At 36.7% G+C, this 18,650-nt stretch overlaps 2 protein-coding genes across 3 annotated transcripts; both read right to left on the bottom strand.

Annotated features, from left to right (window-relative positions):
- Positions 1 to 221: 221 nt before the first annotated feature.
- Positions 222 to 3,990, bottom strand: LOC115440967. 2 transcript variants are annotated; one of them, XM_030165508.2, is made up of 7 exons: positions 3,882 to 3,990; positions 3,178 to 3,253; positions 2,818 to 2,947; positions 1,859 to 2,038; positions 1,518 to 1,544; positions 951 to 1,196; positions 222 to 571 (listed from the first exon to the last, which is right to left on the bottom strand). In XM_030165508.2, the coding sequence occupies exons 3-7, from the start codon at positions 2,902 to 2,904 to the stop codon at positions 419 to 421; spliced, it is 693 nt and encodes a 230-aa protein (XP_030021368.1). In that variant the 5' UTR covers positions 2,905 to 2,947; positions 3,178 to 3,253; positions 3,882 to 3,990; the 3' UTR covers positions 222 to 418. The 2 variants fall into 2 exon arrangements, with proteins under 2 accessions (XP_030021368.1, XP_030021369.1); XM_030165509.2 differs by having other exon boundaries at positions 1,859 to 2,026.
- Positions 3,991 to 5,820: 1,830 nt separating this feature from the next.
- On the bottom strand, positions 5,821 to 15,971 carry LOC115440925 (adenosine 3'-phospho 5'-phosphosulfate transporter 1). Its single transcript, XM_037446908.1, is given in 10 exon segments — positions 5,821 to 9,089; positions 9,092 to 9,137; positions 9,693 to 9,818; positions 10,117 to 10,328; positions 10,718 to 10,868; positions 11,280 to 11,618; positions 11,751 to 11,953; positions 13,411 to 13,514; positions 13,859 to 13,969; positions 15,741 to 15,971. Coding segments are annotated over 10 exon segments (1,413 nt in total). The 5' UTR covers positions 15,764 to 15,971; the 3' UTR covers positions 5,821 to 8,991.
- Positions 15,972 to 18,650: the final 2,679 nt, after the last annotated feature.

The following is an 18,650-nucleotide window of genomic DNA, read 5'->3' as shown; positions in this document are numbered from 1 at the left end:
ATTCTGGCATACTTCTCTCGCTTCCTTCACGTTTGTCAATCTTTTCATGCATTCCCGCCGGTTCCGAGTACTTTGATCTGCCTTTTACTAAGAATGTTAGATATCTAGCTATTTAAAAAAAAATAATAGTATTTACAATAAAACAGTGTGCGTTTTACATTTGCATTTGAAAATGACATTACCTCGCTCCAAGAATTCATATTGCAAATCAAACTGCCGTATAGTTCATTATAACTTTATAAATATTAAAAGGAATTCGTGTACAAATCGTATAAGTAATACAAGTAAACAATTTATATAAATTATAACACGTTCAATTTGGTCTGACAGCGCCATCTATAATACTGTAGAAGAAAATATAATTACGTATAATTTAATAAAGCGCCATCTCTTTAGTTTGAGCTACATAAAAATACATCTATTTGGAAATGTTATCTATATCGCCGCTAGAGGCGCCACTGGTGGGCATGTAGTCGAACAACATTGTCTTCTTGTCGTAGCCACATCGGAACAAGTTCCAAGCGAGGTCTTCTGGAGTGTCGCCCGTTTGGTCTGCACAGCCCTCCAATACCTTCAATTAATAAACAGTACTTAATACTAAAACTTCTAAGCAGACCGTGACCCTTATCTACATTATTGTAATTTAAATTACGTTATTTTTTTAATTATTATTTTAGTAGGCAAACGAGCAAGCGTTTCGCCTGATAGCAAGCAACATCCGCCGTCCATGGACGAAAGCAATGCCCAAGGCACAGCCAAGCCGTTGGCTATCGGAATAATTTTAATGCTTTTTCATAATGGTCTTTACATTACTTATAAAAAAAAAATTACTGAAGTGTAATAAAATCCCTTTGCCCATCCCAATACCTATTCACGTTAAAAATTGGCAATGCAAAGTACACGATTTCTTTGTTAGTGGTCACTTCCCTGCATCTATAAAACTGACCCACCTTAGTAGCATTCTTGCCGTCGCTCCGCATCGCCATCTTGCCCAACATGGCATTCTTCATTAACTTGCCCTCCTTGCTGACGAGCTTGCATTTCATCAACACGCAATAGACGTGGCGACGCAGCGCTGCCGACTCCACGAGCTGCCCGTTCAACATCGACTCCACTACCTTGGGTTCGACGCCCGACTGCGGGAGGCAGGCGTCGGAGTGTGCTCGGAACATCGCCTTTTCCTCTTTGCCTAGTGCCTGTGGGGTTAAGGAAGATACTTCAGTGGCGTTGATCGCGGCTGACACTCAGGCTCCAGGGTGAATATTAATGGGTGCCACTTGTGAATATTATAACATTCAGCCATTAAGAAACGGAAAAAAATAAGTTAGTTAATAACGGGTTTCATCATGGATGAAACCCGTTATTAACTGACTTATTTTTTTCCGTGAGATTAAAGCTATGGAGCTTTTGCGCGAATTCGACGTCCTGTTGGGCAAATCTCCTAAATATACTTACTTACTAAAAACGATTTAATATACTAAATACTATGTATTTTGAAAAACATTTCAAAAACTTACAATGCAGTTCTTACATGATGTCGTAGCCTGAAAACGAAAAAAAATTATAATAAATAATTGATTTAGTACCATCTAAACGGCAAGTCATTAAATCCCCAGAGTACTTAACGAAAGTATTATTAAAATAGGAAAAATATTTTCTGAAATTACGCAAAGAAATTAACGAACAAACAAAAGCTTGAGGTTTATCATAAGAAACAACAATAATCTTCAGCATTAGGTTAAAATAAATGAGGATAATATGTCCCGAATCCTCACAATTCGTATTAAACTCGCTAATATATTTTGCGTATCATAATAGTAAACTATTGAACATAATGTAACAGTCGTGGAGAACATACCGGCGCTGCACTGGCGGCGAGCGCTAGCGCGACCACAGCGTGCAACCAACTCATGTGTTCCTGATGCGGCACGAGCAGCGACAGTTGAAGCAGCACAGCAGCCAGCGGAGCGACAGACACCGGCCGCAGCTGCACTCGCGCGTGTAGTCCATAGCTCACACCTTTATACTGCGCGCGCCACTGTTGCCAGATCACACCAAGTAAATCCCCCCAAACTAATTGAAGAGGACTCAATATAGTGGCTTGTTAGGAAAAAATGTAATGAATTACTAAAATGTAAGGTCCTTGGGCTTAACTCTGTTTAAAATTATAGTTTTGACAAGATATTATATTTTGAGATAATAACATATGGCGTATACATTATATTTTACTTTCCTTTCTGCTTTTCTTTTACCGAAAGCTCTGGCTAACATTTTGTCCTCCCAAATTTCCCCCAATGACGTTAAGAAGCCCCCAAATTTAGGGAAAATCTTCCCCACCTGGCAACTGTACGCTACTCACAGCCACTACCACGCACGTGACACGCACGCTAAACGCTTCCGAGTTGTCTCACCTCGAGTATCCCTGCAGACCTTTGTCTTTACGCTTTTGTTCATTAGTGGATGCGTATGAGGATGTTTGTTTGTTGCGTGATGTGAATTTATTGGTAACATAAAGGAACTCGGGATAAACTGCCAATCTGGGCTAGTTATAAGCAAACTCGTAATAGGTACTCACTTACCTATGAGTAGGTACCTTATATAAAGTAAATCTATAACGTTCGCAGATTAAAATAAAAGAAGTTAATCTATAAGTTTCAGGGAACCTTGCAGCCTTATCACGCTCTAATCTTAGGCTACCTGCATAACTAGGTAAACCGCCTTTTTATGTGTTACCTACAACTTATACTGACCAATTACAAGGCACGTACGCTGTTTGGAAATAAAGTCATTAACCATAATGTTGATCGGAAAACTCACATAGTAGGGGCGATCATACGTTCCGTCGATGGTTCTGTTGTTTAGTAAACACGCCGCGGCCGCGGTGTCACAACACACAACACTCATCCGCCAAAATATTCGACGCCATTGTCCGCCGGTTTGTTTTGCACTACATGTGTAAACATAATTTCGATGTGAATCATCAGGCCACATGCATTTGGCTGGTCGTTATGACCAGGCAGGTTGGGGCTTTGGCTTTAACGATCAAGGTTGAGATTAGGAAAGGCCAAAAACCCTCAAACAGTCGACATGCCCATCACGTTCACAATACCTTTGGTATAATGGGTGTTTCAGAGAAGGTGATTAGATCATATTTCTTTAGATTCTGAGTTTACTCACCTTAGGTTTTTTAAGACAGAAATCTAAACAATTTTACTGTGATTATGTTTTCGGAACCGCTTTGGTACTGGGTTTTCTGAAAGTTTGAAATAAATAAATAAATATGAAATAAATGTAATTGGTTGACGATTTAATACTCATTACTCACTAGCCTAATGGGTATATACAGCTAAAAGACCATAATATTAGAAAAGATAGAAGTAAAGGCATTCTTTAAGATAATATACCTACTAGTTATCCGGGGTAGTTAGTTGACGTTCTGATCTACAGAAAACAAAAATGATGGTTTCGATGATATTAATCGATCGCCGGAGACCTCTTGATACCAAAGTAGAATTTTGCCTAAGAGGAATTTACGGGACTGTCAGTCATGTTCTGGGTGTTGGAGCAGCGAAGGTATAAACATTATGTAAAACAAGGCGACCGACCGAGAGGCTTTGGAATCGATACCCAGGCAACATTGTACTAGATTTACTCGTGACTGGGACTATCAGAGTGGGTTGGTATTAAGCGGGCAGCAAGACATAAACCTTAATCTAAATATGTATGTACTATCGGTTACAAAATTTAAAAAAAGTCGGCCCTACATTGCAGTGACCGCCCTAAAGGCTTGATGGAAAAAGTGTCTATAGTAGGTACTCTGGATTATTTATCTATTTTGATATGTCTGATCGCAAACCAAGCCCTACAGCCAGTGGTGTGACCTGTGTTCGCAGGTGTCGAGGCGGTGCATGCAGACGGAGGAGGGCGGTCGTTGCGCGTGCGTGCGACAGGCGCGCTGCAGCACGCACGGCGCGAGCCCCGCCGCCACCAGCGCCGTCATGGCGAGCTGCATCAGCATCGCTGCCCATCACACTCATTATTACTACGAGTTAAGGAAATATAAAAAAGCGACGATAGCCTAGTTGGGTATGGAACGGTCTGCCGAGACGAATGTCCGCAGGTTCAAATCCCAAGGGCACACACCTCTGACTTTTCTAAAAAAATCATGTGTGTATTCTTTATGAATTTATCGTTCGCTTTAACGGTGAAGGAAAACATTGTGAGGAAACCTGCACATCTGAGAAGTTCTCTATAGGAATTTCGAAGGTGTGTGAAGTCTACCAATCCGCACTAGGACAGCGTGGTGGACTAAGGCCTTATCCCTCTGAGTAGTAGAGGAGGCCCGTGCTCAGCAGTGGGCAAGTATATAATACAGGGCTGATATTATTATTATTAAGGAAATATTGAAAATCCATCACTATAATACGTATGCGTCAACCAGTTCGGGTAGCTGCTGGTGGTAGGATATATTATATATCCGCTCGGATAGCGACTACCGTAAACAAGGTGTTAGGCCTGGCATAGTGGCCCACTAAGTGTGTCACGTTCCGGGATCAGCCTGTTTATATCCGGTTCCAACATGCCAGCATAATTGTCATTATCTCTTATTAGTCCAAATTCAATTAGACCCCACTCCAGTTACCATCAGGTGCAGTGAGGTCAGTGTCTTACCCGTGTAAAAACTCAGGCACTAATATTCATAATAATTAATAAGTAGTAACCCTTAATAATTTTCAGTCACTATCAGTAACTTTCAGGCACTGTCTTTAGCTACAATAACACAAAAAGTCTTAGTTGCAGCCAGTAACCTCCAGTGAATTTTAGTAATATCAGTAATTTGTAATCATTCATTAACAACTATTGCATCACTGTCAATCCACTAGTAGTAATCACTCATCAGTCCCACGATATAATAGAGGAAAGGTATGTCGTCAATTAGGAAATCAGCCACCAAATGCAATGCTGGACGACATCAGTATTTTCTAAAATCGAAAAGGTCATTTAACACCAAAGGATAACTGAAGGGAGTCGTGCAGTCCACTACCATGCTAGAATTGTGTGATCCCCACCTCATGATGATGCGCACTATTACAAATTTTTACAAACCCCTAAATAATTAAAGCTGTAATTATAAGGTCACTGAAGTCGTTTATAGTCTGTGGCACAGGACCCTCTGAGAATAACTAATTAGACCCATGCTAGCAGTTTACGTACCTCGTTCGTCTTATTTGTCTTCCTTCTCTATCGTGGCCTGGAACTGCACGAACTCATAGTAGTTGTTGATGCTGGCGGGGCCGGTCAGCCAAAGCATGGCGACGATCTCACCACTTTATGGTAAAAAATTGCACACACTTCCACTCAGAAATTTGTGTGATAAATTTAATGACACATGATTTTTTATGACTTTAATGACAGTTCAAAGATCGCCCGAACGAGTTTGTGAAAAATAAAATTATTTTTTCATAAGGTCGAATATGTATCATTATAATAGGTTTTACTCCCGGTTTCTTCCGCTTGAGAAATCCTTTTATCGATATAGCAATCCACAAGTGCCATTTATTCTAAATCAGATAAAAATATATATATTACCTATGGGTGCATTTTGTCGGAATAAAAGGTTAGCTTATATTCTAGTCCAGGGCATGTTCTATCCGTGTAGCAAATTTCATGCAAATCTGTTCAGCGGTTTCTGCGTTTATTGCTTACAAACATCTAAACGTTTTCACAAGCTTACAAATCTATAATATCTGTAAGTAAGTAAGACGAATTTAGAAAAGAACTTACAATACTTATAATTTTTTTTATAAATTAAACAACAAATTGTTTGTATATTATATTTATGTCGATCCACAATAATTCTTAAACAATAATGTTCACACAACCTTATAATCAGATAAGTTGATATTTCGAGAAATCTGCGCATGCGCACGTCACAAGTGAATAAATAAATAGTCTTAACTTATATCTAAATTGATAGAAAGGTTATACCTTGCGCTTGAGTACTATTACATTCAGAGCCACAAAAATAATATCAATTTTGGTTCGTACAACATAATATTAAGTAGAATAGTAACATTTTAGACAATTGCATTTAAGAATGGCAACAAAACGTATTTTTTGATACAATTACATAGACGGTTGAAAAGCTAATTGACTTATGCAAAATTTTTTGCGATACTAAGTTAAAATCAGCACTTTTTATATGATTTTTAACTTACATAAAAAATATTTTTGGCTTAAATCAATTAGCCTTTCAATCTTCCACACGCTCTTCGATAATCAGCCATACAAAAATATGGCTATCACCCATAGAGTAACGAAATCCAATTACTCTATCTTATAAACTATACAACAGGTCGTAAATAAAGTAACATTTTATATCGATTAATATGATTTGCGAAGTACATAAATTAATTCAAGACATGTTCCTTTGATTCGGATCCACGATAAAGATTCAAGAGATAGAGAGAAAATAAGCAATATTATAGTATAATATAGATAATAAAAATAAATACAAAATAATAACTCGATAAGCTCGCGCCTTTATTCCATCAAGGGTGGGCAGGCAGAACTATATCCATGACTCGCAGAAGCCCACTTACGTAAAATAGTCTAGCCTTTTCAACAATCAGGAATTTTCAAATAAATTTGTGTTACACAAATGATATTAATTGATAAACCAATAAAAACAGAACTTCAATTTACGGAACCAGTTTACGGTTGTTTTCAATAAATTATCCCAATTTGAACCTTCAATAGGGAACCGGCCTATGTTTGATTTTGTATATTATTCTATATGCAATGGTTAATAATACGAATAAGAAGCACTTCTGCGAAAACTGCATAAAAATTAATTAAAAAATGGGCTAGTAATTCATATTTCAAATATTGTAACGTGCAGAAGTGGGCGCGATGTGGGGATATCGCTTCATCTTTTTCTTTCGCACGCGTCATAATTCCCGGTGAGGTCAAACGTGGGTATTTAGTCTCTTTTCTGTTTCTTGTTAATTACCCTTCCACCGACATTCCAAGACTTATAACTTGTTGATTTTTTTACTGGATTTTAATAATTCCTTCTGTGTTATAATGTATATAACGTAAATATTTCATAACAGTAAAGAACAAAAATGAGTCCGGTACCCTATTCGACCACGAGAATAAACCAATCAAAATAAGTCATTTGGAAGCTTGTCAAAAAGAAACTGTTCCGATTGGCCCATTTTCACGATGGATCGAAATAATCGATTGAGATCGTTTATTAATAATGGTGGTTAGGCGACATCCCATTAAAATCCTAGTTGGTACAATAAATGCTTATTAGTTAACAGACGCGTCTGTATCTATGTACACTATTGTACACAAACTTATTATTCTATAAACTATTCGATATCTGCAACTATTAGTCCTTCGCGACAAATATGGCATCCTGACAATATTGATCATAATATAGAAACACTATCTTTCCATAAGATCTTTGCTTTTTAAAACCATTTAAAGCCTTCAGACAAAATACAAAAAACAATTTGTCAAGTTTTCTCGTTTCCATAGTTGTCTGATAAAATGTTGGGTAGACGCCATTTTGGGTGCGTTGGACCAAGCGTTGCTTTATAACGTACTATGATATTTAACAATTGCACACCGATAATACTTTGTAATCACGCGATTTACGTGTTGGCGATAGTTGACATTCCAATGAATGGCCAACAATTCTATCCATGTGGAGGAGGTTTTCTAAAGCAATTGTTTATGGATGGTTTATAGTTAATTCCATACATATTGTGTATAGCAATGAAATATTTTCTCTTTTTATAAATAGCTTATCTACAGACAACATGAAATATATTAGACCACATGCGTTTGGAAAATTGCTGTGTACTTTAATTGAATTATATTAATCGATTTTGATGAAAAAAGTCATAGATTCTTCTATTATCATGTGCAAGCGTAAAATTTTACAATTTCCGTTTTCGATAGTATACATAAATTTCTCGAAGCAATGTGGCCATCATTAAAAAATATGTAGCCATGGTTTAATAAACTTTACTATTCTATTCTCTATGATATTTCTTGTGTATTATGAACAATGGTTTCTCTTGTGCTGGAGACGTCATGGCGTATGTTACACATACAGACATTTTATTTGTATTACACTGCGTTTATGTAGTGTCGATTTCGTTTCAACAACAATACGTTCAGGAACTATTTGTTTCGGTCGAATTCAATTATTACCAACCTACGTGAAATATTTTATTATTTATAACCTTGGTAATAATAGTCAACGTAAGATTTAAAAAACTATATAATTGTTTATGGTCGTTGGTATGTCATGTTTATTTATTTGCAGGCACCTACATAAAATATCGATAATCATATATCGATACCCACACCTCTAACTCGTTTAGGAATGATCGATAATATCGAAAATCGAATTCGTCTATTCACCTTAGCAGACATCCATTTCCAGTCGCTGCGATTGAGTAGTCGCTCTATTGATTCTGTCAGTTCGTTTATTTGTGACTAATTATTTATAGTCTGTAGATCGTATACTCGTCGAACCACAATCGATTTGAATCGAAGTTACGTATTTCCTACAGCATTACGGTGTTTCTTACTTTATTTCACGATATTACTTACCTATTAGATTTACCCTTTAGTTCTAGGGTTGTCATCACTTTGCAATATCGACTATAATTATTGATATAGTGGAGTGTTGTATCGGCATTGTCGATAAATTTAGAGGTCATGTCTTTATAGCTTGGCAGGCGCTCTTTACTTGATACAATGTCTGTGAGAATTTAAGGGTTGTCTAAGTTTTACGAATAGTTTTGAAGTAGTGTTGTATTGATTTCGCTAGCGGATGAAGCACTTTGTCCCTTTATTTTTTTAGTGGTAAATTGGAACTTTTTATTTATCAGATTAACATTTGATATATATTTTTATTTTATAATACCATTAGTCGTTGTAGTGGAGTGTTGTCGAGATGGGCGGTGCCTACAGCTTGGCCGGCACTCGTTTCTTGATCCGGTGCCGGCAGTAGATGCGCAGCAGCACGGCGCCGAACACCAGCGCCACGCCGCACGCGCCGCCCACGACACCGCGTGGCCGTACACCAGGCAAGACAGCAGGATCGACACCGCCTGACAACACAACATATTATTAGATAACTGCATAAAACAACAGTGTCACATCAATGTCACGATGGAATAGAGAACCGGCCAATTGTATCAGACATAAAATTCAATACCAGGCAAATTAGGATCGTTCGAATAATGAAACTTTTGCCACTCTCATCGAATTGTACTATTTTACTAGTAACTAATCTTACCTGGTGATAGCAAGTTATTTGTACCTGGGGTAGGAACCACCCTACACAAGGTGTAAATCCCGTCACGGTGACCCACGTTAGTGCGCTGTGTTCCGGAATTGTCTTTTATATGTCGGACCTCAATCGGGCCGACATAATTGTGTCGACTGGTGAGGGATAATCGACACTCTTTCTAAAACTCATTCCGCTTGTCCCAGACGTGTCCCAGAGGTCAATTCCTCTTTTCTATTTTTTTTTATATGTGCAGAACAAAATGACCTTACTGCACATGTCACTGATAAGCAAAATTTGGTTCAGATAGAGTGTCAACTGACGAGAGATGATTATCCCTCACCTATCGATATAATTATATTATACAGAGCAGTACCTGTCTGAGCGTCATGATGATGGTGAAGACGACCGCGCCGAACTTGGCGATGGTGCGGTAGATGAGCAGCTGGCCCACCGCGGAACTCGCCGACAGGATCAGGCAGTCACTCACGAACATCGGGTTCTGTACAGAACGACCTCGGTATTATAACTAGGGATATCGATAAGTTAACGTTGCATATCAATAAATCTTTAATTGTTTAAAAACATACGGGTGTTATTATTATACAGCAAGAGGCAATACAATATCTTGTTATAGGAAAAAAACAAATAATGGATGTAAAAAAATATCGATATTTTATGAGTACCGTAACTATTGTGACTAGTATCGATATTTTTATTTAATTATTTGTAATTTTCTCCAGACTTCTATAGCTGTAATAAGAACACACTAAACACTATGCCAATAAACCACAGCTGACCTGCAGCAGCCGCAGCGAGTGCGCAGTATGAGTGCGATGCGCGAGCGCAGCCGCCGTGAGCACGCACGAGAACACGTTGACGGCCACCAGCATCTGCAGCGGCGCGCAGCAGCGCCGGGCGAAGATGGCGCCCTGCCACGACGACGTGAAGCTGTCGCACCACATGTACGCGCCCAGCAACAACACGCCTGACGTCGTCGTGGCCGCTGACGCTACAACACATCATTGTATATGCTATGAAAATGGCAAGAATACAACCAATAGCATACAACTAAAATAAATCAACCTAGAGCCCACCATTCTTTAACTGCGTTACAATCGTGACTAGAAAATTTAGCTCAAAAAACAACAAATCTTGGGCTTTCATACTATAAACGATATTGCCAAAACCTTTAAAAAAACAACCTCCTAATCCTATAACTTTACTTAAGAATCATATATTCACAATTCCTCTGGCATTATAGATATTTATATTCGATAATGAAATGAAATGAAGATTACATTCGATAAAAATAACAGATAATCGATGGCGGTATGATCGATTTGAATCTTTTTCCACATTAGCAAGTGTACTATAAAACCATATAAATACAAAGGTTACCAGCATAGTCATCATGGCTGCCGAACATGAACAGCACCATCCCCACGGAGATGAGCACGGCCGTCACGTACTCGTACAGCGAGTACTTGTTGTGTGAGATCAGCTTGCCCATCAGCATCACCGGGATCACCTTGCACGACTTCGACAGCACCTGTAAGTGGCAACTATGGTTATTATTTCTCTATTATAATGTGACATGAGATGAACCAATTCCACAAATATCAGATTTTTTAAAGGTTTGTTAGTGTTACAAAAGCACGACCTTCCTCTTTAGTCACAAGTGCTACATGCAGACACCTCTAGGTTGTATTCTTATTTCATTAACCTTTGAAATAAAAGATATTTTAATGAAGCTTGTTCAATATGAGATGCCTGCAGCTTTGTCGTGTGAAAAGTTTTCCGGGATGCAAGTCTTCGCTATGAACTTTTTGGGATAAAGATAGTCTACGTTCCACGTTATGGTTCCAGTTGAACAGATGGCGTAACAAGGAGAGTAAGAAGGAGAGGGCGAGTGCGATTAGCGTGAGCGTGAGAGTGAGAGTGAGTAGTGGGCGGGGCTGACCTGCGTGGGGAAGCTGACGTACTTGAGCGCCTCGTACTGGCACCAGGCGCTCAGCACGTTGGAGAGCGCGCAGTAGCGTGAGAGTGAGAGTGAGTAGTGGGCGGGGCTGACCTGCGTGGGGAAGCTGACGTACTTGAGCGCCTCGTACTGGCACCAGGCGCTCAGCACGTTGGAGAGCGCGCAGTAGCTGAACTGTCCGTACAGCAGCGGCGCTAGCGCGCGCACGCCGCGCATGCGCAGCCAGCTCCACGCCAGCACCAGCGCCGCCAGCCGGTTCACGAACACCAGGAACTGCGAGTCGTTGAACCGCACCACGCTGCCGTCCGCCAGCACGTAGTCCTGCCGCACCACACAACACACACCCTACTGTTCAACAAAGGCTATCGAGTGAAGAGTCAAATTAGCTTAAGTTTCTTGCTGATCTAAACTTCGTTTTACAGTCCTCAGGGTTCTTCCTATCTACCTCCCTACCTGCGTCATGATCTTCTCCTGCAGCAGCCCCCACACGAGGTAGGCGGCCATGAGTCCGGTGAAGCAGAAGGCGAGCTCGAGCCCCTCCCGCGCAGGCGCGTCGTCCTCCGCCGCCGCCTCGCGACTCTTCAGCGACTCCGGGAGGCGCTCCGGCGGGGAGCCGAAGCAAGTCGTCAGCACACGGGATATGCATGTTTGATTTGCTAGAAACAAAGATTTGGAAATATTATTAATTACTAGATAAACTGATTTCTACAGCCTAGATTTATTTTTTTATTAATACCTCTACCTACTGTATGATGTAAAATAAAGTTATTAAATAAATAATAAATATAATTGTTTTTTTTAAGTAATAACATGTACCCTTTCTCTAGGGCCAACGAAAATAGGCTGCGGAATGTAGTCCTGATTTCAAGCCCCAAACGAAAAACATATTTGTGTATTGTGTGTAATATAAAAGACAATTGAGATGTAGACTTAAGGATCCTTGATTCAATTCGATGAACATTGAGCAGTTATAGTTCTTAACATCAAACGACTAACTTGCTTGTTCAATCGTAGTACAAAAGTAACTATTAATAATTATTAGCATAACAAATCCTGCATTATGTCAATTTGAAAGTATCCATAATATTAACAAATTACGTCATAACGAACAGTGCAAAGTCAAATTGGCGCAGCGTAATGTGATCCCACATCGCTGCGGCTTGTATACACTACATTTATTTAAACTAATATTGAGTACAAAAAATCTATACAATGAAGTAATTGCACAGATTTTTTGCGTTGTAGTTCCTGTAGTTGAGAAATTTCAATACCAATGCTGTATTTTCTTCTTTTACCTACCCTTGTACCACCACAATGTGAATTTGAGGGTGTGTGAAGTCTACCAATTCGCACTAAACCAGTGTGGAGGACTAAGGCGTAATCCCTCTCAATAGTAGAGGAGGCCGTGCCCAGCATTAGGACAGTACAAAATACAGGGCTGATGTTATTAATAATTTCTTATTAACTATTTTAGTAAATACGAAATTATCATATCTATATATATAAAAATGAATCGCTATTTCCCTTGGTCACGCCATCACGCGTGAACGGCTCGACCGATTTCACATTTTTTTTGTGTTTGTTATTGTCAGGAGAAGGATCTTATGAAAGAAAAAAATAAGGATGTTGAGGGGAACGTCAGAAAAGTTAATTTCAGCGATTGACAGAATGCGCACTGCAAATTCATAGTTAAGACGGGACGTCTGTCGGGTCATTTGGATAATGGATTACACATTATCAAATATTCAATACCAAATATTATAATTTTAAAATTTGTGATGTTTGAAGGGTTATTAGAGAATGAAAGATGAATCGCTGAATGCATATTTTGGATGCCCCTTGGCAAACAGATAGGCCAAGTGAAAGCCTTTCAGGTTCCACAACAACGATAAGTTTGGTTTTAAATTGAGGAAAGGAAGTTAACGCAGTAGGCGTAGCAATCAAAACTTATAAATAAAATATAAAATACATATAAATAGCTTGGTTTAATAGTATTTATTATTTTTAATGAAAAAACCAATCATGTCACTGGAATAACACAATGTTATCATAACTACGCTATTATTTATTATTATTTTTCTATAATCATACAATTAGTATGAAAATGCCTTACTTATCTTATCGAAGTAGTTAGTTTTGTGGAGGTACTTGTAGAGCACGAAGCCGGGCAGTAGCACCGTCGTGTACCCCGCCAGGTTCAATAACAGACGGAAAAACCTACAGACAATAGATTATTGTATTATTTGTTTGAAAGTCCACTGATTAAATAATGTACTCACACAACCAATAAAATATACCAAGCTGCTTCCAACAAAAGGCTTCGTAAAGGCTATGGAATTGTATCTATATCCATTTAAAACCACCCATTGTGGAGCATAATATATAAAACACTATCTACATAAACTTTTACAGATGAATTTGATGATTCAATAAAGTTAATTAAATTTTAACGAGGGGTCTCAGACATCCCTGATAGTTTCAGACATCCTGATAGTTCAGAAGAAGGATAAACCAGAGATACTGCTTCTTCAGCTATAAAAATATATCTCTATTGTTCTCACCAGGAGTACTCAGCCTCTGTGAGTGTGCCGGACTGTTCATATGCAGTGAGCAGCTCGTGATACAGCCGAGTAATCAGCCACATGAACAACACACATGATACCAGCACCAACCTGCAAATAACATGGACCATGTTTACATTTACAGATTATAAATGAACAAGTAACATCTATATTAACACTTCTAGACCAATTTTGTAATTGTCAAAGATTGAAGAAATATTTTTTTTTATCCTTTTGAGAAATCATCAAGAGATTTACCATTTTTTTTTGCTGTGGTTTGGTGACTTATACCAACATTTCAGGATAATTGGAGAAACAGAAATAGTTATTTTAAAATCGGAAAAACTTTTAAATTATTTTTTGTATTTATATTAGTGGTACATGAATAATAAATAATTATATATATAACTTAGTGATAACACATAATGACATGAATAACATAATATATTTTTAGCATCAAGGTTAACATAATTGGAACATTCATTGTGTATAACATAACTTTTAATAGTTACAATTATTACACTAATATTACATTTAAACAAACATTTGAAATAGGTAATATAAATTCAAATATTATTTACTTTGTTTCCACTTCTAATGCAGAACACTTTGAACACATAATTTCCATCTTCATTACAATAATTACCACAAAGTTTAAACACTTCTACAATTCACCACCCTTAATTAAGGCATTTTAAAATAATACATTGATTTTGAATTGTTTTTATATACAAGGAAATTACATAATAAGATCAAAACAGTATTTGTGAATTTTAATAGCATCTAAAATACCATGTCATAAAGATCATTTCTTCACAAAATAAAAAAATATACATAGTCTACTAGTTGTTAGGACTAAAATTTTATATAACATTAAATAACAATAAAAAAACAATGTATAACTTTAATATTGATAAAAATGCTATTTACTAACACTGTTATATTCACAGGCAATATTTAACAACTATATTTTAGTACATTTAAACAGATCTCACCTTTAAAGACAAATCATTACTAAACAATTTTATTATTACATTTATATAAGCTACAATATGATTAAAAAAAATATTTATATGCCATGAAATTTTATTTTGTAAGTTTGTCTTTAAAGGTGTGAAATATACTGACAGATATAATACTACATGTTTAAAGTACTCACATTATAATTGCAATGATGCTACAATTGAGACAGACCGTGGCACCTATTATGTTACAAATTCATGTAAATCTTTATTGAATTTTCTGATAAGTTATGCCGTGTCCTAGATTTGGGCAAACTATTATCACATACAATTTATTACACATGATTTGGGTTATAGCTTAGTAAATGTTGTAGCAGTAGTGTAACTGAATTTAATAACAACTAGCCTTGTCTAGACTTATCAGGTGAACAAATTGTTCTATTTCAATTCTTAATGTCAGAATAAACTTTTCATTATTAGAATACAAAATGAAAACAAAGTTCCTGCAACTAGGTCAGGTTGCAAAAAGTGATGAATTTGAAAATGCAAAAGAACATTTATACTGATAGTAAGTTGTTACAAATATAAATGATGAAAGCTCTTTGCCTGCTTAAGAGTTAAATAAAAATTCCTTGTCTTCTGAAAAATACAATTTTTTATGATACATTTCTTTACACTTTTCGATTTTTTATTGATTTTGTAACGTAAATAAAACTGCTTTTTACCATTTTTTTAAATAGATAGTGTTCATAAATGCAAGTATAATCCTTTTTTGTCCACTATGCACGCCAAGAAACTACAAGCTAACATCTTGGGAAACGTTAGAATAACATAAATTATTTTTTAGAAAGTCTCTATTGTAAAAGTTCATGATTCCTGTAACTATTTCATTTGTTATTAGACTTTAGAGCAACACTTACCCAATCAAAATCTTCGAGCGCATTTTGCTGACTGTACAATATACACAGATTAAAAAGTAACTATGGTACTATCATATACTAATGTATTTATTACTAACTCTAAAAAACTAGGCTACAGATCATTTTGTATTTAAATAGTGTTGATTTATCATTTTTTTATTCGCAATAGATCTTCATCATAGCAAAAGTTTCAAGTGTCAGATGAGCGGCAATGAGTGACAGATCTCATGACTTTAACATGTAACTTATTGCAAGTTAAAAAAATATTGTGATTCTGTGTTACACACACAAATTCAACCAACTTATTCCTAGAACTAAATATCTTATAATAAAATCTGTGACTATACTGTCATTTATAGTAAACTTCAAATAATTTTGGCCAACTTTATTTTATATCTGAGATTTTATATCAACGTACTTATCACGTGCCAACGCATAATTATTTTTTACGTCATATTCTAAAATATTATCCTATGGAATCTGCAAGAATTGGTAAAAATATTTTACAAAATGTGGTTTGAAGCTGTAATGTTTTTTCTGGAATTATTTGCAGCAATTTGTGCTGTGGCCATATGTGGACCTTGCTTGTTAGCTTGTGCCAGACGCTTAATAATCGGAGATGAGCTGCTAAATAGAGGAACTCCAGTCGTGCACGAAGCCGAAATTCTCGGATGCGATGAACCGGCCTGTCCATATTATAAGAAAAACGTAAAGTATTTAATGGTTCCAGCTAGGAAAAGGAGAACATTTGGATCACCAACACGTCAATGCACTTAATTTTTTGAGCTTTGTATTGAATTTTTAGTAGTTTTAAATACACGTTCTGATGTACAACTTAAAATAATAAATAATTATGTTGTACCTACTACATTGTTGATTGAAAACCAAGTAGGGCGTCAGATTCTAGAATCTGGATAATGCGCACTAAAAAAATACGCAAGTAAATGAAAAACAATATTGCGTTTTTTTGGTTTATATACTTAGTTCCTGGAGTTTTCGTTGTTTTGTTGCAATTAAATTCATTTAAACTTCTCATTGCTAACGAGAAGTAAGTATTCAATTAAATGAAGCATTCTTTCTTTTCTGAGTTTGACAAAATTTCCGATATTTAGGTGCATGTCAGCTTTAGGTTTAATATCTCGGCTAGGAACTAAGATTCAAATTCCAAGTCGGATAACACGGCAACGCGTCTTTGCGCAGGCTTTTTAATAACACAATTTATCTGGACTGGGAATAATAAATCAGTAGGTATGGCCTCTGGCAACCTGTTGCGCCGTAACTACCAATTTTCGGCAACATGCTAGAAAAATATTTTTTAATGTTGCAGAAAATTTGTATGATCAATATGATTATTAAGGTAAAATAAGGACAACTGAAAGATTATGACACAAACAAAATTATAAATTTACGATAATTATCACATACCTACATCGCAATTTGTAACTTTTTTCTTAAAATAAATATTATTGAAAAAAGTAAAAACATTTCAGTTTGCTATTTTTATTACACATTTACAAAAAGTACATTTTATTCAATGGGACCGACACCAATGTTTTCATCGTCTATTTGTATGTCGGGGTCTCGTTTGTACTTGGGTCGGCAGCAGCTGTGTGCGTTGTTGGTTGCTCGGGCAGCTGACACGCGCTGCGTTGCCTGTAGAGCAGTCGTGAATGAAGAGTCGCCGTGGGAGCAAGCCGTCGAATCCATGGTGTGACGTTTAGCCTGGTAAATTTCCCAATTAAAGCAGTTAATAATAACTAAAAGCTTTCAAGCCAATCTAGAGGTAAGTAGGTGGTATTTTGCTTTAAGTTTGAATATTTGCCTAAGCCAAAATACCGATTTTGCACCAAACCAGATATTATAATATGAAAAATCAACCCAACAGATACTTGAAGAGTTAAAAATCTAGTAAAAATTATTTGACCAGACCCTAAGTAGTTTTAGACAGCGCCTACTTTGCGTCTTGGTTGCTTAGTGCTTGTGTTTGCTATGAATTTTGTCAAGGGGTAATTACAGTTGGGCTTTTGAATCATTTGGTCAAGGCAACGGCATAGAGCAACCTGATAAAATAATAAATTAAAACTTCAACCAATTACAATGATACGATACAAAAACTAAATATTTGATATCCAACATTTGTTAAATTGCTACATAGGTACCTACCTATTACCTACCTTTCTAGTCATACCTACCAGATTACCATTTCTAATTAAACTGGAACTCAAAATGAGAGATTAAAGTTATTCGACACTAAATCATGGGTATGGTGAACTACACATTTTTTTCTGTCAAAGACATACGAAATAGAGAAAAATGATAATTACCGGACATATGCCTGCGAAGACGCATCTTTGCCGCACCAGGTACAGTAAAACTGTGAGCACCAACGCGAAGGCGTTTATAAACTTCATCCTAGAACAGTTTATTATGTTTCGAATATTCTGTTATATGGCTTGCATTGCTGTGTGAAGTAATTACTATAGCAGATGATACATTTAATCTTGTGCTTTCTCCGGAGTTTCGTGGATTTTAATTTTCGGCAAAGTTTGATGTTTCTTCAAATTTTTTTTGGCATCTGACGTTTATGATTTTTTTAAGTTAACCGTAGAGTCTAATTCCTTAAAAAGTATTCCTTACTGCAAAATGTTAACTATTGTAATTATGGACTTTGGTAGATACGTTAGAATACTGTAGAGATGTAGGTAAATAAAGATGCTATTAGACGGCAAGAGAAGGTAAGAATACATTATTCTTAAACCAAAACACAACAGTGCCTGCCGACTTGACATCATTTAGATTAATTCCAGATGATATCAGAAGACAGAAATAGACGGAAAAAACGATATAGTTTCTGTCATTTTATTACATTACCATTGGCATTCTCATTATCAGAAGTGTTTTGTTAATTGT

The sequence above is a fragment of the Manduca sexta genome, chromosome 6, assembly GCF_014839805.1.
Source record: "Manduca sexta isolate Smith_Timp_Sample1 chromosome 6, JHU_Msex_v1.0, whole genome shotgun sequence".
NCBI classification, from domain to species: Eukaryota; Metazoa; Arthropoda; class Insecta; order Lepidoptera; family Sphingidae; genus Manduca; species Manduca sexta.
The sequence above is the reverse complement of the archived record's forward strand: the minus strand, read 5'-3'. Positions and strand labels throughout refer to the sequence as shown.

Excerpts from the sequence above, each read along its gene's own strand:
- LOC115440967 (XM_030165508.2), bottom strand. The coding sequence starts at position 2,904 with ATGAGTGTTGTGTGTTGTGACACCGCGGCCGCGGCGTGTTTACTAAAC. Across the intron at positions 2,039-2,817 it reads CGTATGATCGCCCCTACTAT|TGGCGCGCGCAGTATAAAGG; the intron begins GTGAGTTTTCCG and ends ATCTGGCAACAG. Across the intron at positions 1,197-1,517 it reads CATCATGTAAGAACTGCATT|GCACTAGGCAAAGAGGAAAA; the intron begins GTAAGTTTTTGA and ends TTAACCCCACAG.